This window comes from Mustela putorius, unplaced genomic scaffold, assembly GCF_011764305.1.
Source record: "Mustela putorius furo isolate JIRA1106 unplaced genomic scaffold, ASM1176430v1.1 tig00000997_pilon_pilon_pilon, whole genome shotgun sequence".
NCBI lineage: Eukaryota > Metazoa > Chordata > Mammalia > Carnivora > Mustelidae > Mustela > Mustela putorius.
Window position 1 is genome coordinate 4,719,089 of NW_025421527.1, and position 23,993 is coordinate 4,743,081.

At 62.6% G+C, this 23,993-nt stretch overlaps 1 protein-coding gene and 3 long non-coding RNA genes across 4 annotated transcripts in view; 2 read left to right on the top strand and 2 right to left on the bottom strand.

Moving 5' to 3' along the window:
• LMNA (lamin A/C) overlaps positions 1-3,023 on the bottom strand; it is a 16,378-nt gene extending 13,355 nt beyond the window's left edge. The window contains exon 1 of the mRNA XM_004778539.3: positions 2,442-3,023. Within this exon, the coding sequence (XP_004778596.1) occupies positions 2,442-2,797 (356 nt within the window). The 5' untranslated portion in view covers positions 2,798-3,023. The remainder of the gene's footprint in view (positions 1-2,441) is intronic.
• Positions 347-7,774, top strand: LOC123393746. The gene is made up of 2 exons (XR_006608574.1): positions 347-629; positions 5,238-7,774. It is a non-coding gene; the product is annotated as an uncharacterized LOC123393746 (long non-coding RNA).
• Positions 3,831-23,943, bottom strand: LOC123393744. Its single transcript, XR_006608572.1, has 3 exons — positions 23,611-23,943; positions 10,607-10,834; positions 3,831-5,854 (listed from the first exon to the last, which is right to left on the bottom strand). It is a non-coding gene; the product is annotated as an uncharacterized LOC123393744 (long non-coding RNA).
• LOC123393745 lies at positions 13,511-19,647 on the top strand. Its single transcript, XR_006608573.1, has 3 exons — positions 13,511-13,617; positions 15,088-18,581; positions 19,305-19,647. It is a non-coding gene; the product is annotated as an uncharacterized LOC123393745 (long non-coding RNA).
• Positions 23,944-23,993: the final 50 nt, after the last annotated feature.

Genomic DNA, 23,993 nt, shown 5'->3' on the forward strand with positions numbered 1-23,993 from the left:
GGGGAGCACGGGGAGAGTGCGGCATTCGCGCCCCCTCCCTTTAAGACATGTGCTGTCTCTTCTAAAGCCACCGGGGTGGAAGGGAGGGGGGACAGCATCTGAGTCAGCCGCCCAGCTGTCCTGCTGGGTTGGGGCCCAGCTCTCAGCCTGGCCCCCAAGAGGGCTCCCCTGGTGTTTTCAGCTACCCATACCCCCATGCTTAGTTGTCCAAACACGTTAGACTCCAGCATAGACAGAATGTGGGGGGGTGTGTGCTTGCTTCTGCTTGGAGCCTATTACCCAGCCCAACCAGAGGGCGCCCCAAAGCCCTGGGTGTGGTCAAGGTACCAGACTGGGCCAGGGATTGCCACGGGATCTTACAGACAGCTCCGCGCCCCAACCAGACGCTGGCCCTGACCTCTGCGCTCTCATTAAACATTAAACCAGACAACACCTTCTCCCTAGGCTTTCGTAGGAGGAGTCACGGCAATGCCTTTCTTTCTCTCCCCAGTTCTACTCTTCTCGCCCTGGACACAGCGGACACAAAGACAAGCAAGGAATCCAGTCTTCTCCACTGGAGACAGAGACGGGGACAGACACCCCGAGTCGAGGCTTCGTCTCCACCTGCCTCCCAGCAGCCCGAGATCCAGGTGTGTCAACCCACCGCTCGCTTCCGGAAGCCCAGCCTCCCCAGCCAGGATCGGAGAGGGAGAAGAAAGGGAAATGGCTAAATATAACCCGGGCACACACCGCCCCCGCCCCTGCCCCACGTGCGTGCACACCCGCCTGGCGTCCCAGGCCTGGACAGCTGCACCGCGAGGCTGGGGAGACAGCCTGGCGTGGCTGGGTTAGCGAGGGAAGGCTGACTACTCATCCTGTCTCAGTGTCGCCCCACAAAACACCCGCTGAGAATGCCCTTCGCAGGAACAGGCAGCGGCAGACTAATCTAACACGCTGGTGCTCTGGGCAACCCCCCCAGCTTGCCTCCCGTCTGTCCTGTCCTGCTCGCTCAGTAGTTCCTGTCACTACTGCAAAAAGACAGGAGTGGCTTCTGGCAACAATGCCCCCGGCGAGTGACCCTGTCTGCAGCCACAGTTCCCACCCAGTCTTCAGGAGGGGATAGACCCGCCACGCCCATGGGGCCTGGGGCCTGGTAGAGGAAGGGCCAAGAGCAGGGCGAGATCTGGATCTCCGGATCCAGAGAGGCTCGGAGGAGAGCCAGTCTGAAGACGACCGAAAGGCAGGCAAGAAGGAACGTCAAGCTGTGGCCCCCACCGGCCACCCCAAGGATCTCAAGCACCTCAGTGCTCCTTGGCTTGGAGAAAAGGGGAACGGAGAGGAGGAAAGTAAATCCTTAGGGCCCAGGGAAAGGGGCCTAAACTTCCAGGCTCCAAAGGCCTTTTGAGAAAAGAGGGTGGAGTCAAGCAGGGTGGGGTAGGGTGCGGCAGGGATGGGTGAGGTAGGAGGGGCTTGAAGTGGCCAACGGCTGGATTTCAAAAATGTCCCTGTATTCCAGCAGCTTCCTAAGGCAAAGATCAAAACAGTCAGTGGCTGAGTGGACCGGGCCCAGCAAAGACTGCTCCGTGGGGCCGGGAAATGAGAGTGGCTCTCGCCCCAAGCAAGGAGAGGCAGGGAGGAGCAGGGCCGCCCAGCGTCAGGCACCAGGCGGAAGGCCAAGGCTGGTGCACCAGACCTGGGCACACACAACACAACTTCCTGAGCCGGAGGGAGCCGGGAGCGAGCCGGGAGCCTCTGCCCTCTGTCTCCCTCCCTCTCCTGCATTCCTGGGCCAAGCAGGCCAAGGGCTGTGGGAGCTGCGGGGGAGCGGTGCTCCTGGGGCCGGCTGAAGGGCCTGTCAGAGCCCAGAGAAGGTCCCAGACAGGCGAGTGGAGAGGGCGGAAAGCTTCCCAACTCTTGGAACCCCGGAAAGAGTTGTGCCAAGGGGGTCACCTCCACATTCCTGCCCCGCTAACCTCTCTCCAGCCCCACTGGGCGACTGCCAGCAGGGGTGCTCCGTCTTAATGGGCACCAGGTGTCCAGACACAGGCTGGGCACAGCTGGCACAGTGCCAAGCCAGCCAAGAAAGTTCTAACAGGACCCTTTGACCCACTCCAGTGTGTCCTGAGAGCCCAGATTTCTTAGACCGGGCAGCGCCCCTGGCTCCCGTCGGCCTGCAACCCCCGCCCCGACAGGGACAGAGCTGTGGGCCTGCCGTCAGCCCCCACTTGGCCCGCTGTCCCCACCATTCCCTAGACACCCCGCCCTCTGCCAGAGACCCCTCCCTTCTCTGTCCCGTCTTGACAATTTCCCTTGGCACTGCCAGTCACCCGCCGGGGCAGTTCCGGGGAGGGAGGGGACTAGAAAGCCAAGTTTATCGGCCGCCGGCCGGCGGGATCCGACGGGGCAACGGCCCGCCCACCCTCTGGGCTCCCGCACGCGCGCCGCCACCTGCGCTCACTCACCGCGCTTTGAGCTCCTTGAACTCCTCGCGCACTTTGCTCAGCTCCAGCTGCAGGCGCGCGCGCTCCTTGGCCACCGAGTCGAGGGTCTTGCGGGCATCCCCGAGCTCGGCCTCGTAGGCGGCCTTGATACCGGACACCTCGCGGCTGACCACCTCCTCGGACTCGGTGATGCGAAGGCGCAGGCCGGCGTTCTCCGTCTCCAGCGAGCGCACCCGGTCGATGTAGACCGCCAGGCGGTCGTTGAGCTCCTGCAGGTCCTCCTTCTCCTGCAGCCGGGTGATGCGGGTGGGCGACAGCGGGGTGGAGCTGGCCTGCGCCCCGCTGCGGGTGGCGCGCCGCTGGGACGGGGTCTCCATGGCCGGCAGGGTGGCAGCGCTGCCCACAGGGCAGAGGTCCCGGGAAGGGCGCGGGGCTCGGGCCGAAGGGCAGAGACCGCTCGGGGTCGGAGCGCGCGGGCCGGCGGGCTCTCGGCGGGCTCCTGGCGGGCGTGGGCTCTGGGCCGGGCGCTGTCGGACCTCGGGACCTGGGCGCGCGGCGGTGACTGCGGCGCTCCCGCGGACACTCTGAGTCACCGACGCCGGGCACGGGCTCTAATAGGTCTAGGGAGTGGGAGGAGGGGCCGCCGCTCTTAAAGGGGCCGCCGCACGGCCGCAGCGGGAGGCGAGGGGGCGGCGCGGAGGGGCGAGCACCGCGGGGCGCGGCGGAGGGGGCTCCACCCCGGCCCGCGCTCCCGCTCCGCCCCGCGCTTCCCGCGTCTCGGGTCCGCCCGCTCCCAGGGCTCCCTCCCAGCCGCAAGCTTGCCCCCACCGGCTCGGGCCTTCCCGGAGAGAAGGCCCAGCCAAAGGCTGGGAGTGGGTGGGCAAAGGGCAGGAGGAAAGAGAAAGCGGGTGGAAGGCGCGGGGGGGGGGGGGGGCGGGGGGGGGGCGTCAGGCAGGCCGATCCAGGAAAGGTGGGGGGAGGGCTGAGCCTGGTGCCCATAGGGGTGACTCACTCTTCTTCCACCGCCGGCTCCCCCTTTCCTCCCCGTAGTAATAGTGAGTCACCCCTACCCCCCTCCCCATGTGGGCAGCCCATTCAAAGCAGCATCGCAGTGTGCCAGCGTGGGGTGGGGAGGGAATGCCGAGCTCCCTGGGGAGCTGGGCTGCGGGGAAGTTCTGGGTCCTGAGTTCCTTTAACCCTCAATTTGGGGGGCAGGGGCCAGAAGTTTGGGGTCCCTCTTTTCCTATCTTCTGCCCCATCTTCACCCTTCAAAGCCAAGCATTGGGTCCTTGACCCCAGCACCAAGCTGCAGGCCCCCGCAGAAAGCCAGGAGTAGGACCCAGGCATTTGCACCCATCCCTACCCCTTCTTCAGACCCAAGTGACCGGGAAAAGAGGCTGCGGAGGAGGTCCCCTCCCCCCCCCCCCCCCATCCTTTCTGCTCCTTCTATCCGGCCCTGCCAACTGCAAGACTGAACTTATTTTAACGGATAATTTAAAACAGATACCAGAGCTGTGCGTGCACTCATCACGTTGCCGGGACACCCGGTCCCAGATTCCTGTGGTTCCCAGAGGGGCCTGGAAGGGGAAGCAGGGCAGGGGCTGGACAGCCAGTGGTGGGTCTCTGTCCTGGTTTCAGCCAGAGAGGCGGTGTTGGGGGGCTGGGACAGCAGAGACCCCACAGCCCTCCAGCTGCACTATCACTACAGACCTCCCTGGCCAGGTCGGCTTTGCCACTGATCACCCAGGGGACGTGCCCAGATGTCCCCACCCCAGGCCTCACCAAGGACTCCTCTGATCAGCCTTGTCCTCCGCTAGCAATCCTAGCCGGGGCCCCACCCACCACCTCTCCTTCTCTAACCCATCATTCATCCTCTGCTCACAGGGCCTCAGAATGACGGGAACCTGCCCTCAAGAATTCACTATAAAGGGATTTCCAGACCTTGGCCTTGAGTCCCCAAATCATTCTCTCTCTAAGAAGCAGCAGGGCCCAGGCTCCAGAACCCACATGAGTTCACATCCTGCCCCTGTGCCTCCCATGACTTCTGCTCTGGTGAAGAACCCAGAAAACTCAATTATGTTGCTAATGCCTAAAGCTCCGGGATCTCAGGGTTTCTGTGATAGGAAAGGGAAGCAGAGCAGGGAGGGCCCTCTTCCCTGGGTTCTGGAGCCCAGCCTCAGAGGACACAGGGGTTGGAGTGGGGTTAGGATGGGAACTCTGAGTATTTATGGAGGGGAGCCGTGGAGGGGATGCTTGAGTTTCCCATCTCTGTGATGGTGACCGTCCAGGACACACCCAAGCAAGGGATCCAGGACACAGCCAGCCCCCCAGGCGGCCCTCTCCCCCAGGGCGTGGCCCCCACTCTCAGCTTCCCAGACAAAACAAAAAGTCTTGTTCTGCTTCTCCCTCTTCTGTTCCCCAAACTAGGAGCAGAGGCAGGGTGGGTTAGCCAGTGGAACGTGAGGGACAGGGCTCATACTGTTCCCACCGCCTCAGGCCCCCCCACCTCCGGGCACGGAGCCCCCCCTCTGCCCCACCCAGTCCCAGACAGGCCCAGCTTCCCTTCCTGGCCTGGGAAGCAAAACCACACTTAACCCTTCCTATCCCAGACCTCCTCATCTTTGTGGAAAAGAGGCAGGAGAAAGGAGGGGGTGGACTCTCAGCCCAGATTTCACTGTAGGCTCTTTCCGAAGGGTCTCCCCTCTCTTACCACCAGCACTGAACGCCTCAATCCTAAATCCAAACTTCAAAGTGGGCCTCGATCCTGAATACCCGATCCTAACTCCCATTCCTAACTCCTGCTCTCACCCTCACTAGGCCACAGATCCCCAGTCCCAGAAGCAGCAGCAGGAGAAAACAGGAGGCCAGGACCGGAAGAGGGAACCTGACCCGGGGTGGGGAGCAGGTTCCAGTCCTGCCTCTCCCTCCTCGCTCTGCTACTGGATTCTCAGGGCCTCCGTTCCTCACCTCAACATGGGCAAGGTGCCCAGAAGAGGCAAGGCTACTACACTGTCCACTGGTGGGGAGACCAAGGGAGAAGCACGAGCAAGCGCGGCAGCTGCAGAACAGCAGAGGACTCTGGACTGAGAGTGAATTCCAGATGGAAGCCAGAGGCCCGAGAGCTGGAGCAGGAATGAGTATTATCAGAATACAGGGGTGAGTCTAAGGCGTGGCCAGGGCAGTGGAGGTGGCACCTGTCTTGAGGAAGTGACCCTGGAGAAGGGCACAAGGCATGCCGTGCCTCCCTTCCTCCATGAGCCTTCCTCCCAAAAGTGCTGTGAGAGACAGGAGGGACCAAGTCTCAGTCATCTGTGTCCCCAACACCTGCTCTGTTCCTAACATGTGGCTCACAGGAGCCGCTCAGAGTTTCTTACCTGAGCTGAGTGCGCCGGGCCCTGCTCTCAGGGGTGTGACTCTGGCCTCCCTTTCCTGGTCTATAAAACAAGGACGCTGCAGTGATTAAATGATACACACTTGGGGACACCTGGCTGGCTCTGTGGTCAGTAGAGTACATCATTGGATCTCAGGCTCATGAGTTCGAGCCCCACCTTGGGTGTAGAGATTACTTAAATAGATAAATATTTAAATACAGACACACAGTGGGACGATGCTGGACAGTGAGTGACACTTTTCCAGTCAAGTTCACCGTTGCACATTCTCAGCTGGTCCACAGAACCCCCTCGCGGCTGGAGACGCTCACTTTCCCAAAGGTGAGACTCACTTTCCCAAAACTAGATTCTAAGTAATCGGCTGAGCTCGGAGCCTGGACCAAGCAGCCTGAACCAAATCCAGGACACGCTTCGCTCTCTTATGCCACTTCGGTGGAAGGCGTGGGAGGTGCTGGGGTGGCCTGGTGCCTCAGAGGAAGCCTGGGCAAAGGTGCCAAAGGAGCAGGGGCCCCCAGACGCAAGAACTCGGGGGGTGCGGGTTCTGAGAGGGGAAGAGGCTGAGGAGGCCCTGGCCAGGACACCAGGGAAGCTGGAGGGAGCGGGGTGGGGGGGTGGGGGACCCGGACCAGTAGGGATTCCGGAAGCTAATGATGACTGGTGAGTGGGGCAGGGAGTAGGTGGAGGCACAGGGCGGCTGTGAGGGGCCACCTCGGTGAGCCCCCACCGTAGCTCTGCAGGCTAGAGACTAGAAATAGCCGTGTTTTACAGAGGAGGAAACCGAAGCCTGGAAAGTTAAATTCTTCACTTAAGGCGGGGCCTCCGAGCTCCCAGCATTTGGGGCTGGAGGTTTCTTTGTTTTGGGGGGGAGGTTCCCGGCCTCTACCCACTAAATGCCAGGAGCACCTCCTCGACCAGCTGAGCCAATCCAAAAGGCCTTTGGATGTTGCCAAATGTTTTCCATGAGGCAAAACCTCTTCCTGCTGAGAACCACCTGCCCAAGGTCTTGTGGTTAGTTAGTAGCAGAACTGGAATTCTGCAACAGGTCGGCCTGATTCTGGAAGCGAAGATCTTGCCATTAGGCTATCTTTGCGGACGGTGGAGGGGAGAGGCTTCACCCGGGTCCCAGGCCACTGGGGAGGCAGCTGTGCTCCCCCCACAGCAGTGGGAAGGACTGACTCTTTGGAGGAGGGTCTAGGGACTGGTGTACGGTGGGGGGGGGTGATTTGGGGACTCAAGGCCAAGGTCTGGAAATCCCTTTATAGTGAGTTCTTGAGGGCAGGTCGCCATCATTCATCCTTTGCTCTCGGGGCCTGGTACTCAACAGGTGCTGAGTTGCTGAGTTGCTGAGTGAGTCCCGCACAGATGATCAGTGCAACCTTGAGGAAGGAAGGAGTACCTGTACCTGTTCTTAAAGCGTCTGCCAGGCACCGGGCTCTGGGCTGGGGGCCGCGTGGAAGAGCTCCCACTCACTCTCCCCCTCCAGCCTAATGAGGCGCTGAGCCGGAGCCAGTCTTCCCTCAGGGCTCCAGCCAGGCCAAAGGGGTGGCGGATAATGGGGTAGAGAGCCAACCCCTCACCCTCACACCTAGGCAAGGTCTCCCCTCCCCACACAAGATTGCTATCTTAACCTTCCCTAAGCATCCTTGCAGGACCCAGAGCGAGCACCTGGATGTCCCCCAATACACATGAGGATGGGGAGGTATGGGCGGGTGAACTGCCTTGCTCAAGGCCACGCAGCTGACAGGGGACAGGAGCAGGCCCCAAACCCCAGCTGTCCACCTCCAGCTTAGCTACACCCCACTTCTCTTCGGCCCAGACCCCAAGAAGACCAGTCCAGCAGCGAGATCCTGGAGTCGGACCCGGAGCTCCTTCCCCACACACCGGACCACGCTCCCGACCCCTCCCCCACCAGACTGGGCCCAGGTAGTCCGCCCAGCTTCCCGGAAGCGTCAAGATACACGACAGCAGCGCAGTGTCCCTTACTGTCACACGCGCCCAGACTCGGGCCAGGCGGGCCGCAACCCGCGCGACCCTTTCCTTCCCACCTCCCCAGTAGGCCCGGGGCCCGCCCGCCGCTCTCCCTCCCCACCCCCCACGCACCTGCTGGAGGTGGGGGAGGGCAGGCGGATGGGAAGGGGCGGGGCCCGGGGCGGGGGAGGGGCGGCGAGCGGCCCGGGCCGCCCTCCCGCCGCGCCCGGCGTCCCCGCCCCGGCCCCGAGGCGGCTGCCGGCCCGCGGTGCTGACGCAGGTCCTGCGCGTGGGCGGCTGCGCGTGAGGCCGCGAGTGTGTGTGTGTGTGTGTGTGTGTGTGCGCGCGGTTGCCGGGGACTCCCCAGCCTCGCGAGCGGGGGTTTCCTCTCCCTGTTGCCAAGGAAACAAACAAGCGCCACAACGCCAGGCCCCGGGGCTGCCGAGGGTCCCCGAGCCGCAGGCCGCCGCGCGCTCCCGGGACGGGAGGCAGGAGAGGAGCCCCCCAGCCGCCCCTCCAGCCGCGCGTGGGGCTGGAACCGGGGGCCCCGCCGTGGGCTCCGCGGGACGCGCCGCACCCACGGGGCCCGCTACAGCTGTCCCTTCGCGCTCGCCCGGTTGCTGCGCGGAGGCCCTATTTGTGAACGGGACGAAAATCTCTCTTGGACCAAGTGTCGGCGGCTCTGCGGCCACCCGGGCGGGCTCCCTCCCCTCGGCGTGTCTGAGCGGCAGGGTAGATCCTGCAGGTCCCAGCGCCCCCAGCCCCTCTGGGCGCCCTCGGAAGGCGACCCGGGGCCTGCAGCCAGGGGTGTCTACAGGCCCAGTGAACTCCGGCGGGGAGGCTGGTGGTGAATTTTCGGGAGATTTCCTGACGGATGGGGCAGAGCCCTGGGCCCTTTCCCGGAGAAGGGGCTGGGGCTACCGGCGGACAGTTGGATGGGCTGGACACGGGAGCTCCAGGAGGGCCCCCAGGGATGGCGACAGGACTGCCTTTGGCCAGAGTTTCATCATTTCATTCCCCAGAGCCAGAACTCCAGAGCTGGGAGGAGTCTTAGAGCAGTGCACAGGCCAACCCCTCTTTCTCAGACCTGCCTGGGGCCAACTGCCCAGATTCCCTGGTGATACTCTCCGGAGGGCCTGCGCCAGATCAATGCACTGGCCTCCCCGTGCCGGTAAGCCCAGCTTCCCCAGCGCCCTGAGAGCCTGCCGGGGCCCTGGGAGCCTGCCACCCTGGACCCTGCAGGGACAGGGGACAGGAGACCCCTGGAGAAGGTGTAGGGCACCAGGGCATCAGGGCCCTTGCTGGAGGGGGGACAGGATGTACAGGCCGAGGCCGGAGCACTGTCAGGCTGCCCAGGGAGGGGCGGAGGGGGCATCTGTTTCCTCTTGGCCATGGTTCCCTCAGTGCTACCCCCAGAGGAGGTGAAAATGGTGCCGGCTTCCTGAAGAGAAGCTCCCTGGGGATGGTGGATGGAAGACGGATGGGTATTCATCAAAACATCCCACATCCCTTGATCTCTCTCCCCTTGGAGCTTTGGGGACCTGAGCTGAGGCTTAGGGGTGGGGCTGTACTTCCTCTAGAAGCAGAGAGGTGAGGTCCTGGTTCTCAGCACCAAGACTTAGCCCCAGGCGAAGCCAGGCTGGGCTCCCAATAGGATGTGGCGGGGACCTGTCTAGCTCAGGGGTGGGGTCTCACCCAGGTGTCAGGGGTGAGCACAGAAGGCAGGTGGGGATGTAGGGAGAGATGGGAAGGGGCGAAGGAAGGAGACTGGGGAGGCGTCTCCTGTGAGGGGGGAGGAATGGAGCTTTGAGACAAGCCAGTTGGGGGGGGGCACACCTTGAGTCCAGGCCAGGGGCCTTTGGAGAGGGGAGCTGGACAGAGGAGAGGCCCAGGAATTGAGGAGAGGGCAGCTGCGTGGGCTGACACCGGGCGCTCCAGCCCCACCAGTGGGGCAAATATTTACCCAGCAACAAGGGTTGCTAAGCAGGGAGGCAGGAGGGAGCCCGTAGCTGGAGGCCCTTCCAGGCTCCTCCCTCGACCTCACAAAAGAACACTCGGAGAGGGTGAGCCAAACCGCTCCCCTCAGCCCTCCCCCCCAACCCCTCCATGCACGCACACGTGTGGCCACTTCTGTCCACCCCCAACCCCAAGCCGGCAACAGGCAGGGGTGCGGTGCTGGGCTGGGGGAACTGACTCCCTGGGCTGCCTGGGCTTCCCCGACCCTGGGACAACCCTGGGGGCTCCCACCTTGCAAAAAGACCCCTCCCCCAATCGGCTCTTCAGTGGGGATTAGAAAGAGGGGTGCTCTACAGAGTCGGGATCCAGAGAGGGAGGGGGTCCTGAGGGCCTGAGGGACGGAGTCCAGATGTCCGAGTCTGCAGGTTGGGAGGGGCTGAGGAGGGGGCAAGAAGGGGGAAGGAGTGAGTCTGTCAGAGACTGTGAGGGGGCAGGACAGAAAAGAGGGGTCCTCGGGGGCACTCCCTGCTCAGGCCCCGGGCAGAGAAGGGGGAGGGGACAAAGCGGGGGAGGATATGCTCCCGGAGAGCCAGATGTGGCCCATGTGACGTGGGCTGTGGCTGGCATGGGCACTGTGGGGACGGGCTATGCAGCCGTGCCAGGACGGCATAGTCAGAAGCCTGGAGGGAGAGGGAAGGGACAGCTAGTCCAGGAGCCCCTGAAGCAGATGGGCGCTTTCCGGGAGGCGGGGAGGGCTCAGGACCCGCAGGGAGGGACTGGCTGTGGCTGAACTCGGGAGTCGGGAGGCAGACAGGGAGTTCTGCCGCGCCTTCCCAGGGCACGGGACAGACACGCACTAGGTCTCTTACCCACCTTCTTGGGGTGAGATCTCTGCTCTGCAGGCTTCTCCCTGGGAGTTGGTGGATTCTCACCCCCAGCCACAGGGCCTCTGGAAAGTGGGGTACAGAAGCAGAAGGGAAGGGCACAGAGAGGAAGCTGCTGGGGCAGAGGCGGTTCCTGGAGCCCAGGCTCCCCGGTGTGGACGGTCGTTCTCAAGAGTTGCAGTGTTGGCCAGATGGCTTCAGGCACCATGGGTCCGCCCTGAAATGGGGTATGTGGCGGGCTTACACCCTGCAGTGACAGCAGAGGACAGGCCGAAGCTCCCCCCTGCCCGAGGGACTTCTCTGAGCCCCTCAGAGGCGGCATGGGCCAGTGGGCGAGGGGGCAGGGTCCCAGGAAATGGAGCAGAGCCGAAGGGCTGGGCTGGGCGTAGCGGCCGTTGCGGGGAGACCCTCCAACACAGAACCAGGAACCCCTGGATGGCCAGGCCCAAGCTGGCAACCAGAAGGGTGTTGTTTCCCAAAGTGCCATTGGAAAGTTTGAAAAATACACATGGAAACATGACTCACTGCCCCCTCCCCATGGCCCCCCTTTCCTGGTTTCTGTGATTTTTCTCCCAGGAGTTAATTCAAATCATATTCTCTCAGAAACCAAGTTTAATGAGGGAGGGCAAAGAGCAGGCTGAGGAAGCCCAGGGGCGCTCTGGGAGGGGCCCGGAAGGGAGGGGCCGGGGAAGGGGGGGCTGGGGCTGGGGCGCAGGGACCGTCCTGGAAGCCCCTGGGTGGGGTACCATTCAAGGGGTAGGGGGAGCCTTTCCCAGACCCGCAGCCAAACTGCCCTATGGCCCCGGGTGGCCCCGGCCTAGAGAGCCTGCCTTCTGGGCTCCCCTTTGGAACCCATTCGCCAGGGCCACAACTCAGGCCAGAGGCTGGGAGGAGGCAGCAGGGTCCCTAGAGCTCCCCTTATGCATGGCTCCTGCCCTGTGGGCTGCGGAAGATCCAGGCCAGGCCTGCACCGACGGGGTGTCTCTGGGCCAGGGATGCCCAGTGTGTCCTGGGAAGGTCAGGGACACGGAGAGGCTGGCCCCGGGCCCCGGGCCCTTCCCTCCAAGCATCCGCACTCCAGGGGCAAGCCCTGGTTTCCACACTCACCATCTCCCCGCTGCCGGCCCCGCCCTCGGTGGGTACCGAACAGAGGTCTTCACATCTCCCTCGGCCAGGCAGCCCCCACCGCCTGTAGACCCGATTTCTAGAATCTCTCTCCATCCTGGGTAACTGCTCGGGTTCCCGAGCCAGTCTCCGTGCCCACACCCTTGTCTCGGTGACCTCTTCTCCTCCTCCAGATCATGGCCATGTTTCCAAAACGTAAACCTTGCATGTTTCCATGAGACTTCAAACTATCAGTGTAGCCCGACGGTACTGGGGATGAGGGTCAAACGCGGTGGCCTGACTTGTGAAGGCCCCCGGGCATCTGGTCCTGGCCTCTGGACCCTAGCAATCCAGACCTCTCTGTTACTTCTAGACCAATCTGCCTGAAGCTGGCACATGCTTTGCCCTCTGACCAACTCCTCATCCCCCCCCCCCCAGCGCAGCTAAAAGTGCCACTGAGGCTGGGCTAGGCGCCCTGGCTAAGCCCCCAGCATCTCTCGGCACACACAGTGATGCTGTCCGTGGATGCCTCTGTCTCTCTCCCCGGTTAAGGAGCTCCTTGAGGAGGGCTGGGTGGTCTCCCTTCCCATCTCTGATCTCCAGGCCTTGGCTAAGTGCTTGGAGCCCAGACAGAGCTCTGCCCACACTCAGCGGCTCAGGGGCCCGAAACCTCCAAGTGCTCAAGCCCTCTGCTTTTTCCGCACACCCACTCTTGCCAGCGCCTTCCTTGGAGGAGCCCTGCGTGCGCTCTCTCTAGGAACTTTCCATTCATGGGGTAATGGGATTCCAAGCAGGAGCTAGAAGAGGTCGGCCCCCGGAACCTACTGGTCTGATGGTTTGGCCTCACCTCCGCAGGAGCTCCCTGTGTAAAGGAGATGCTAGGTACACGCCAGTGCCAGGCCCTCAATACGTGTTTATTGCGCAAGGAACAATATAATCGCCTCCCTTCATAGCAGGCTCTGTCACTAGCTAAACAGTGTCTCCAGGCGGCCCTGGGAGGCGAACACAGTGGGGTTATTACTCTCACCTTATAGAGGAGGACTCTGTCCAGGTGAGCGGGCGGGACCTGCTTCCAGGGGCGCACAGGTGGTGACCCAGGGCCACGCAGCCATCAGGGCCCTGAGCTGCTGCTGGGCAGGGGGGTGGGGGGCGGGGGCTTTTATTTGAGAGTGTTTCGGGGGTCAGGGCGTGGGGGAGGCACCCTTCTATCCGGTGGGCTCAAGCCTCACCGGGCGTCACGATCACTCGGGAGAGGGGCTTTCAGAAGCACCCATTCCCAAAGTCTCAGATGTTTTGACTCCATGCTCGGTCCGGCGTGGGACCCGGGCATTTTTCAGTCTGCCGTCTTACACTAGGCAGCTGAGGTCTGGGATCGGGGTGTGACAGTCACTACTTACTCTGGGGCCCCCCAAGCCAGGCCCTGTTCTGAGTGGCATGGGTCCGCTATCCATCCACTATCTGCCCCTCAGCCTTCCCCTTTGAGGGGTGGAAGGTTATTATAAGCTCCATTTTATTTTATCTTATTCTATTCTATTTTTTTAAAGTTCCATTTTGGGTGTATTTCGGTGTTTCAGTCAGTTAAGCATCTGCCTTCGGCTCAGGGCTGGATCTCGGGGTCCTGGGATCGAGCCCCACATAGGGCTCCCTGCTCAGTGGGGAGCCTGCTTCTCCTTCTCCCTCTGCCCTTCCTCCACCCCGCCCCCCGGCTTGTGCTCTCTGTCTCTCTCTCAGATAAAGAAATTAAATCTTTTTTTAAAAAATAAAACATTTAAAAAAGATTTTATTTTTAAGTAATCTCTACACCCAAAGTGGGGCTTGAACTCATTACCCCAAGATCAAAAGTCGCACACTCTACCGACTGAGCCGGGTGGGCGCCCCATCCGCTGCGTTTTCAAGGTAAGAAAACAGAGCACAAAGGGTCCAAGGTCATAGTAAATGGTGGCGCTGGAGTTCAAACCCCTTGGAAGCCAGTCACCTGGCTACCAAACCCACACCTCCAAACTCGGACCCCATAGCTGTCCACCCCAAAGCTGCAGAGGAGCCGGGCCGGGGTGGGGATGGTCCAGGCCCAGATCTTACATCTCCTCTGGGCAGAAAAACCAGACAGCCCCTGAGAGTGAGGAAACTGAAGCCAGAGAAGCCACAGAACAGCGAGGCCTCAAGGCTCCTGGCCGGCCCTAGGCTCACAGGAGCAGAAGGGGCTGGGCGCGGGGCGACTTCCCCAGGGGGCCATCTGCCTCCCTCCCTTCCAGAAGGGGAGCCCTGACCAATCCCGGCTGAGGTGTCACCCTCCCTGTGCTAAGCGATGCAGCCTCCTAATTGCTGATCACAAGGAGGCAATTAAGTCCAATTAGGGAGGGAGAGCTAATTAGTGCTCAGCTTCCCACAGCCTCTGGGCACCCCCCGGGGTCTGCAGCGACCTGCCGTCCACCCCCAACCCCAGGGGAGGGGACAGCTGTTCTTGCTGAGCGAGGCAGAAATTCATACTCTTCCTTGCTTTCCTGGGGGTCAAGGGTCAGCACTGGGCTTCTCCCCGACTCTCCACTGCAGGGCAGCTGTCTCCCAGCCCTGCAGCAGGACATGACTTGCCTTCCCTGGCAGTCAAGAACCTTCACATCACCCGTAATTCTTAAGTACTTGCCCGCCCTCTCACCCATCCTCCCGGCAACCCGGAGGCGGGCTAGCCCCGGGGCTCAGAGAGGGTAGGAGGGCGAGAGACCACACAGTCCTCGGTGACCCCAGACCTTGACACCCCTGCTACGCGCTGCCAAATGGGGTCTTTCCCATGATCTCCCCTCCACCACTCCCGGGGTCACGTGGCAGGTGGGGCGCGACCTGCGCCCGTTCTTCCCACGTGTGACCCCTCGCCCTGGCACCCCAGCTCGTCCACCCGCTCCTCTCCCTTCATCCCCCTGACCCGGTTCTGAGAACCTGGGGCCAAATTCAAGAATATTCTCCCTGGGATCAGAGAATGTAGAGTCAGGAGTTAGGGGAATTCGTTTTCTCTTCTACTAGTTCACTGTGACCTTGGAAAACTCGTGCTTCTTCTACGGGCTTCTGTTTTCTTTGTGCAAGACCAGGAGGACGGATTGGAAGGGTCCCCAGGCGCCTGCCGTCTCTGTCTCTTCCGAGGCAGGGGCGGAGATGGGGAAGCGCTGGGCTTCCCGCTTGCGTGCCATCACCAAGGGCCCCGCGGTGGGGGGGGGACCTCTTTCATACTGAGTTTGGGGGCCCCCACGCCTTATCAAGAACGAAACTGTCCCGCCAGCAGCAGAGAGATGGGCCCCAGCAATAGTGAGTGTGGGGAATGGGGGAAGGCACAGACGATGCATCCCCCCCCACTCTCTCTCTCTCTCCTGCCCCCAGGACCAGGCGACAGGGAAAGTGATGCGGGATGCTGGCTGCACCGGACTTGGGGACCGCCTTCTTGGGCTTGGCGGAGAGGGAGGGCGGCCGAGGCGGATGGGGACCCCTCCCATCTCGTCCCGGGCCTTAGCCACACCCGAACTCGCATGCCCCCGCCTCTGGGTCTCCACCAGCGTGGCCGAGTCCCACTGGCCCGGGTTCCAGTCCTGGCTCTGCCACTCCCGTCCTGCCCCTCGTCCCGGCCAGGGTGACTGTCTCCCCATCTGTAAAATGGGGTCTCGGTTCCGCACCGCGCGCCCCGCACTGCCCAGGCCCGGGCCGGGGGCGCGAGCCGAGCGCGGGGCAGGAGCACCAGGCGCGGCCGCCGCAGACCCAGGCCTTCCGCGACCGCCGCCCCTTCCTGTGGTGAATCACTGCTCCCGGCCTGCGACCCAGGAGTCCCCGGCTGGCCGCAAACACCGCGTCGCCATGGAAACCGGGCCTCCCCGCCGCCCGCGACGGGTTGGACCACGTGGCCCCCGCGCAGCCCAGTCGGGCCCCTGGCGCTGGGCTCTGACTCACTGCGCGGCTCCCGCTTCGCGCCCCCGCGCCAGGCTCTGCGCCCCGAGCCCCGCAGCCCTCCGCGCCCAGTTAGCCCCGCGGACACCTCTGTCCCTGCGCCCGGCCGGGACCTGCCCCTCCCGCCCGTCGCGGACTCCCGCGGGGCAGGGAGGTGGCCGGGGACCGAGCCCCGCGGGCGCTGGCGCCACCTGCCGGCCCCGCAGCGGATGGCGGGTCCGGGCACCAAGCGGGGAGGGGCTAGTCCTCCCCGGACGGCCAGTGCCCCCTCCTTCCTCCACCTCCTCCTCTGTATTCTGCACCTGTGCCCCAAAGGCTTAGGGCCGTCGAGGAATAAGCAGTGAAATTTTGAGCGGCCAGGGCGGGGGCATGCTGGGGTGGGGGTGGCAGCTCAGGGTGCCCGAGGGCAGAGAACCAGCACCCGAGCCAGCCCGCAGCGCCAGAGCAGGTCTCCTGGAGGAAGGGATGATGCATGTGAGTCCGAACATTTATTAAGCACTTGCTGTGTGCACTGAGGCCTGTGAGTTTACACATGTCTTCCCACGGATCACACAACAATCCTGACAGGTAACTGCAGCTGTTACCTTCATTTTAGAGGTGGGGAAACAGGTTCCGAGAGAGAAGGAATTTGCAGAGGGCCTGCAGGTGGTGACGGCAGCCCCACCGACCGCTGCCCGCCCACCCGGGCCGGAGGACAGCCACGCCCGGCTTCTGCTGCACCAGCTGGGCAGAAGTGTGGGACCCAGGAGAGGCCTGCCGCTCGGGAGCCGCGGGCCTGGAATGCTGGAGGAGAGCCGGAAAAGGAGCAGCCGGGGAGGGTGGGACTGGCAGGGTCGGAGGTCAGAGGTCGCGCAAGAGGAAAAAGGGAGCCTGGACCGGTCAGTGTGGGTGGGAAGGTGGGGAGGGCCGTGCAGTCCGCTGGGGGCCCTGGTCCGGAGGGGTCTGCGAGACCCCCGGAGGGGTCTGAGGGGAGAGTACGGAAGTGGCCCCGCGTATGGCCAGAAGGACCCCAAGCAGCCAGGTGTCACTGTCCACACCTTGGGGCTGGACACAAGAGGTGACCGGGGGGTGCTGGGGATGCGATGAGAGTGGGGAGCAGCCCGAGCGCCCCCCCAGCTCCTGACAGGGCCCTTGTGCAAGGACGCTGGAGCCGGCCAGTGTGGTGGAGGCGGGCGGCCCAAGCCTGTCCACCGGCGGTGCTGATGCTGAGTGGAGGTGACCCCCCCAGCCCACCGTCCACACCAGAATCAACCGCGGCCAGGGAATGTAGACCATGGCAACCGGCCGTTGTCGCAGACCAGGGCTCTGATTAACCTGAACAAGCACATCTTCGTTCTACGTTCTCCTGCCGCCACTCTTCAGAAAGGGAAACTGAGGCCCAACAAGAAGAGGCTGACTTGTTCAGTATCATGTTCTTCCTTTTATTCACTCAGTCATTCACTCAACAAACCTTGACCATGGGCCCCCCCCGCATGAGGTTTGGAGAGACAATCCTCGTGTGGGGGTTCAGTCTCTGTGGCCTCCTGAACACGGAAACGGGCTCTGACCGAGCTCTACGCTGACCGAGTGCTAGAGGAGGGGCCCGCTGACATGCTCAGCGTGGTCAGGAAGGCATCCTGGAGGATGTGACTCCTGAACTCAGCTCTGAAGGACGAGTCAGGGAGACAGGGCTCCGGGCACAGGGAGCGGATGGGGCCTGGCAGGAGCACAGGACTCGTGGACGCTCGGCACTCTTGTGGCCTACACCATGCAAGTGACGGAGGGGGTGATGACAAGCACGCCCACTTCCCAAATAGCTGACACTGACCGGGCACCTGCTGGGTGCTGGGCACCTTGGACCTGGGAAGGAGGACTGGACTAGATCCTGTTCCTGGGCTCAAAGAGCGCCCAGTGGACTGGGGAGACAGAAACATAGAGAGATGGTTACAGTCCAGGGTAGCGACGGGTAAGGGAGATTTCCCAGGGAAACTGTCATAGAGGGGACCTGCGAGGTGCACCAGCAGTAGACGGGGGAAGGGTCAGGGAATCCCTGACGGGTCAGCGCAGGGCACAGCTGGGCGCTGAGCAGGACAGGGTGTGCTCCGAGCCCTGAAGGAAGGCCGGTGTGGCCGGAGCGGAGAAGGGGCTGGAGGACAGAGTCCACGGAACCGAAGGGCATATTAAACCGCACGGAGGAGTCTGGTCTCCAATCTAATAGCAGCAGGGAGCTAATGCAGGGTTTTAAGAAGGGAGTTTCACGGCCCTGCTGGTTTTGGAAATGACCTCTCTGGCCACGGTGCCGGAATGGAGCTGGCGGGGAGGGCATGGAGGCGGCTGGGAGGAGCCTGCAGCCCTCATCGGGAGGGGCAGCAGGGACAGCGAGCCCATAGGCTTGGGAAGTGTCCAGAGGTGTAGCTGGGGGGTCCAGCTGATGGGCTGGATGGGAGTAAGTTATGGAAAGGCAGGAATCATACGACTCCTGTTCCTGGCTTGAACCACCAGGTGGGCGGTGATCCATCTCCCGGAAGCGGAAGCTGGGGGAGGGGCAGGTCCGGACTACAGAGGCAGAGGCAGACCCAGTTCTCCCAGCCCAGGACTCCTGTTTCCCCCAGGGGGGCTGCTGGAGGAAGCCTGCAGGCCAGGCGGGGGACAGAGGAAGGGGATGGGGACGGAGCGGGCAGGAGGAAAAGGAACAGCCATCTCACACCTTTCTACCCCACATTCGGCTTCAGTGGTCTTCATAGCGACCACCACTACCAGAGATGACATGATGACCTTGTCTACTGTCTGTGTCCGCTCCCGCCCAGACTACCAGCTCCCCGGGAGTCTCATCCACTGCCTTGTTCAGTGCTGCGTCTCCAGGGCCTGCTGCAGCGCCTGACCCAGCGAGAGTTCAGCACCCGTCCACGGGATAAAAGCAATTACCTCTTACTCTCGTCCCTCCCCTTCAGACCCAGGTCAGTTGAAGTCCAGTGTCGGTTTCCTCAGCCTGTCCCCTGAACAGTGTGTCCCGGGGACTCGGGAGGGCAGCTGGATACGAAGGCAGTTTGAAGCAGCTGGAGGGGGCTCAGGATGACCTGAGCAGCTGATGTGGCCGTGGGCGTGCCCAGCCTCTGCGCCCGGGTTTTCACCTGGAGTCGGGAACACACTGGTCTCCCATGTGTGGGGTGTCCAGCCCGCCAAGAGCAAGGTGGAAACTCCAGGTGACCCCTGAGGAGGCAGGGTTGGGCACAGAGCCCTGGCAGGCAGGGAAGAAACACCTGGGCCCTAAAGTCCAGTCCAGGCTGGAGCCGCTCCCAGCTGTCGGCCTGCAGCGCCACCTCGTGGTCGACGCTCCCAGACGTTGGTCCTCCACCTGTGATCCACGCCAGGGGGCCACCTGCCCCACCAGCAGGCTTCCCTGGGCACCTGTGGCACCAAACGCCAGTCGTCCCTCCAGCCCTCTCCCTTCACAGTGACCTCACTCATGTGTCAGGGACTCCAGAGCCACTCGGTCCAGGAAGCTTCTCCAAACTGCTCCCGGTTCAGTGGTCACCCCCTGCCTCCAGACACGCACTGGGTGTCACTGTTTTCCCTCCAGGGTCCTAAGCTCTGCAGTCAGAAAGATCTAGCACCCAACGCCGGAGGGCACTTACCAGCTGGGTGACCTGCGCTAGTTACTTAACCTCTCTGAGCCATAGGTCCCTAATGTGAAGCCGAGGCGGCATGTCTAGTCTCACGGAGTTGTGAAGAGGATGAAGTCAGATGGAGTCTAAAGGCCAAGACAACAGCCAGGCCGGCAACAGGCGCTCAGGAAATGGCCAAGTCCCTCCTCACCCCTCCCCCGACTTCCGCTTCCCTTTCCTAAAAAAGACAGCACGATGGAACAGAAAGCATAAGAGTCACAGGGCCTGGCTTCTCCTCTGTAAACTGAGGCCATTAGGGGTGCCTGGGGGGCTCCGTCGGTTGAGCGTCTGCCTTCGGCCTCGGTCATGGCCACGGTCGCAGGGTCCTGGGGTCGAGCCCCGCGTCAGGCTCCCTACTCCTCCCTCTCCCTCCACTCCTCTCCTGGCTCATGTTCTCTCTCTCTCTAGCTCAACTCTCTTAAATACAAATCTTTTAAAAATATATTAAATTAAATTTTTAAAAAACTTTAAAAATGAAATGAGGCTATTAGATAACTGATGAACGTGTTCCAATGCTCATTCATTCATTCACTCCACTTCTATTTCCCCGAGGACACTCTCTGCAACCAGCACGTGGCTTGTATCTGCTAATTCACCTGGGGCGGGCTGTGTCTTGAGGGTCAGGATCCCCTTCAGTTTCTAGCTCGGCACCTGGCACAGAGAGGGTGCTGGAAAAGTCCCTTCTCGATGACCCGGCAAGGGCGTGTCTACGGCCTTCACCTCCCTGCCCCGAGAGAGCACCCAGCCCAGGCTGGCACCACGCGCCCCTCCCCCTCCCCAGCCCGAAACCAGAGCTGGCGCCACTGGGTGAGGAATCTGGGGACCAACTGTCACAGCTCCAGTATCACCCGCCTCCCGGACGCCGGGGTCCAGCCCTGAGTCCCGGAGAGGCCCTGTCAGCCAGCTGTCCTGGGGGACCCTGGCTCCCCCTCAGCCCCTCTGAGCTGCTCTCCCTAGGGAAATAAGAGAGCAGGGGACCTGCTGGGGGTGGGGTGCTGGAGTGGGCCTAGGGGAAGGGCAGTGGCATCTGTCCGGGTCCAAACCTCAGACCCGGCTTCAGAGCCCCTGGAGACCAGTGCAGAACAGCAGGAGGACCTGTAGTGGCGTCCTTGCTCCTCTGCCTCTGTAGCCCTCTGAGTCCAAAAGACCGTTTGCCCCCCCACACCTAATCGTCTTTGGCCACGTTCTCTGGGTCACATAGGCTAGTTTCGTGGCTTGCTGCAGGCAGAGATCAAACCTGATCTTTCTTTTGTGTGTCCTACAGAAATTTACTTAATACATCCTCATTGAAATTAATGAGCTCGCGTGTTCCACCAACCGAGAGCAAACGGGCTGCCGTCTCGGCAGGAGACACGGTGCTGGATAGCAGTGTGGACTTCCCCCAGGGAGGGCCCACCAGCTCTGTGGGGCAGCCTTGACGACAGCCTCCTGTGTCCCCTCCCTCCCTAGGGGCTCTGAGAATAGCACACAGGAGGGGCAGGTGCTAGATGTGTGCCCCATCCCTTGGTGCTTGCAGAGGTGACGATACAAGGTTGGCTCAGAAAAGAGAAGGGACCCGGCTCCACACCCAGACAAGCACGGCCTCTGACCCACAGCCCCCACACAAGCTCTGGGTTCTGTGTTCACACGTGTGGACATGCGGACACCCACGCGAGCACCCAGACACACCTGCACACAGACACACGCTGCACAGGCAGCCTGCGCAACAACTCCACGGGGTCCTTTGTTCCTGGGCCGGAGGCTAGCAGGCCGGCCCGCGCGTGCTCTCGCGCACCAGAGCCTCAGAGTTTGCCTGCATTCCAGGACTCATGGCAATTATTTCTGGAATTCTGTGCTGGTGGTTTGGGGTCATCTCCTCCCTGCAAGGCCAGATCTAGAACTGGCTCCAGGGGACCCAGGGTGGGTCGGAATCTCCTGCAGCGCCTCGCACACCCGAGTCAGCTGGGAGAATGAATGGGTGAGAATGGATCCTCGAGGACCGCAATCTCGCTAAAGGTGCGCAAGGGGGGTGCAGCCGGGCCGAGCACTGACAACGACCCAAGGCCCAGGAGGAGCCCAGCGCTGTGCTGGGACTTATTTTTCCATTTCAGAGATGAGGAAACCAGGGCTCAGCCGGAAATGATGGCCCAAGGGGCAGACGCAAGAGGCCTGTGTGCCCCCTGGTTCTGCCCCAGACGCCCGGGAAGCCTCGAAGTGCGGTTTAGTCAACACGCCCTCCCTGGGCTTCGGGCCTGGGCAGCGCTGGGGGCCGGGCACTGGGGTGCCGGGTCAGGGGGTAGGGTGGGGGACGATGACAAAGAGAAGAGAGAGACTTGTGCTCCAAGGCCCTGAAGTGGAGGGATCTGCCGCCCACACACCTTTCTGGCCGGAAGGCAGACGGTGAGGGGTGGGGTAGGGTGGGCATAACCAGCTCTTTCCAAGCAAAATGGCTCAAGGAAGGGCCTGGGCCTTAATTCTGGATCAGGCCTGCAGACAGGAGGAGGAAGAGGAGGGCCGGTGCGCAGAAACCTAGCTTGGCCAACACAAGTGTCAGAGGAAGAGGGTAGCCCCCTGAACAAAGGACATTTGCCTGCGGGACAGCCGGAGAAGGGCTCACGGAACTGTCCCAGGGAACCTGGCTCCTAGGAGCCCGCCCCTGGGCTCCTCGGCCGCCTGGGCAGCCTGGCCGTCCCCACCCTGCGTGGACATGCCCCAGTCTATAGGCAGGCGCGCCCCCGTGCCACAGGTCCACATGCGCTCACACCCCCATAGCCTGTCCTCCAGACACACAGCTTCACGTCTGCCTCTCCCAGCCCCAGCCTCAGGTGTGGGTCTGGAGCCTCAGCGGGACCCGAGGATGGACGCGGGGTGCATGAACACATCCAAGGGGCTGATTTGTCTTTGTTGGATGTGTGAGGTGGGCCCCACAGGGACCTCCATCTCCCCTACCCGGCTCCTTAATCTACCCCTTCCCGTTCAGCAGCTGCCCCCTCCCCACTCACACACACTTGTTTCTGTCCTTTGTTTGCCAAATCCCCAAGGCTTCTTTGGTCATTAACCTCCTGCTTTAATTAGCTTAGTAGAGAGGAAGGGGGAATCAGGGCAAATTCAGGGCTGGGTGTCAAGGGGGACTCTTGTTTCGGTGGGGACAGGAAGGCTCAGACCAGCTGGTGACAAAAATGCCTGGCTCACAGTAAGTCCCATGGAGCTGGCTGCTATTTCTCTTAAGGTGAAAACCAGTCACCCAGGCCGCAGAGTAGGAGCCACCCCCCTCCCCCAGGTGAGGGCCTCCAGTCCCCAGGGGCACAGGTTCCCCAATCCCTGTTCCTGGGGCAGAGGGACCAGGGACAAGAACCCACCTCTCCACCCCCTCTCCCACTCAAGCCATAAAGCTTGTTAATGTTACGTGACCTCCCCCATCCAGGGGGAACCCCTGCCCAACGCTGGGGCCCTCCAGGGGCTCCTCGCAGTCTCCCCTCCCCTAGACCTTCTGCTGAGCTGAGCGGGAGTGGGAGCCCGGCAGGGTGCCAACCCCTCCCGAGACCCTCCAGGGTCCCCACCCTCCCCATGGTGCTCAAACCCACTCTTCCCAAGAACCGGCTTAGTGAGCTGGGCTGCACAGCTGGCCCTGGTGGCCTCACAGTGCGGCCTCTGTGAGGCCACCTCCTTGGCTCCCTGCCTCCAGGCAGGACTTTACCTCACAAACCAGTTTAGATGTTTGGTTTCCAAGGCGCCCAGAAAAGGACACCTTGTCACGGGAGGCTCACCCACCCATTCCCAAACAGTTATTTTGGGAAATTCTCCTTAAAGCCCAGCGTCCAGGCCTCAGGCTGCAGCGCCTTCCTCCGTGGTCGCGGAACCCGGCATGAGAAGGGCGACAAAAGAGAGGCTGGAGGTCCGGGGGATGGGGAGGAGGGCAGGAGACACCGCATCACACTCCGACTTCCCCAACTCCCTCCAGAAGTACCCAACTGTCCAATTCATGCCTCAAAAACTTATTTTTTACTCTCACCAAATGTCCAGAGTCAAAGGAGCTGCAGTAATGGGTTTTCAGTGGCGGGGGTGGGGGGGGGCGCGTGGAATGATGGTGGAGGCCAAAGAGCAGACCCCCCCAAGCCCCCAGCCGTCCGCGGGGCGCGGGCCTGAAGCAAGTTTGGGTCCCGAGTCGACCCCGTCTCCCCTCCCTCCTCCTGCCGAGCCCTGCGCTCAGGGCTCTCCCCCGAAACCGTTCAGTCCCATCTTGCCTTTAAGACTCCCCCTGCCTCCCCGCTCCCGGCGCCCGCCCATCCTCCACAGTCCGCCCGCTCCCCTCTGCCGCTCGGAAGGACGAGAACTAACTCACCTCCCAGTCGGTGCCGCTCAGATCTCCGAGACTGGGGGGCGGGAGGGCATGGGGGGCGGCCTGCCGCTCGGTGGGGAGCGCACCCGGTCTTTTGCCAGGGGGTCCCGCCCTCCAGCCCCGCAGCCCATCCTGGCCTCCACCGCGCGCACGGCCCGGCGGCGCCCGCATCGCGCTGCGGGCTTTGTCTGCTCTGCGGAGAGGCTGTCCCCGCGGCCCGCAGCCGGGACGACTCCGGGGGAGGGAGGGGCGGGGAGGCCGCGCGCGGGGAGGGGGCGAGGCCGGGGAGGGGGCCGCCGCGACCCGGCCGGGCGGCTCCCGCCCCTCGCCCCCTCATTACCATAAGAAGGGGGGACCCGGGCCGGCCGGGCGGGGGCGGGGTGGGG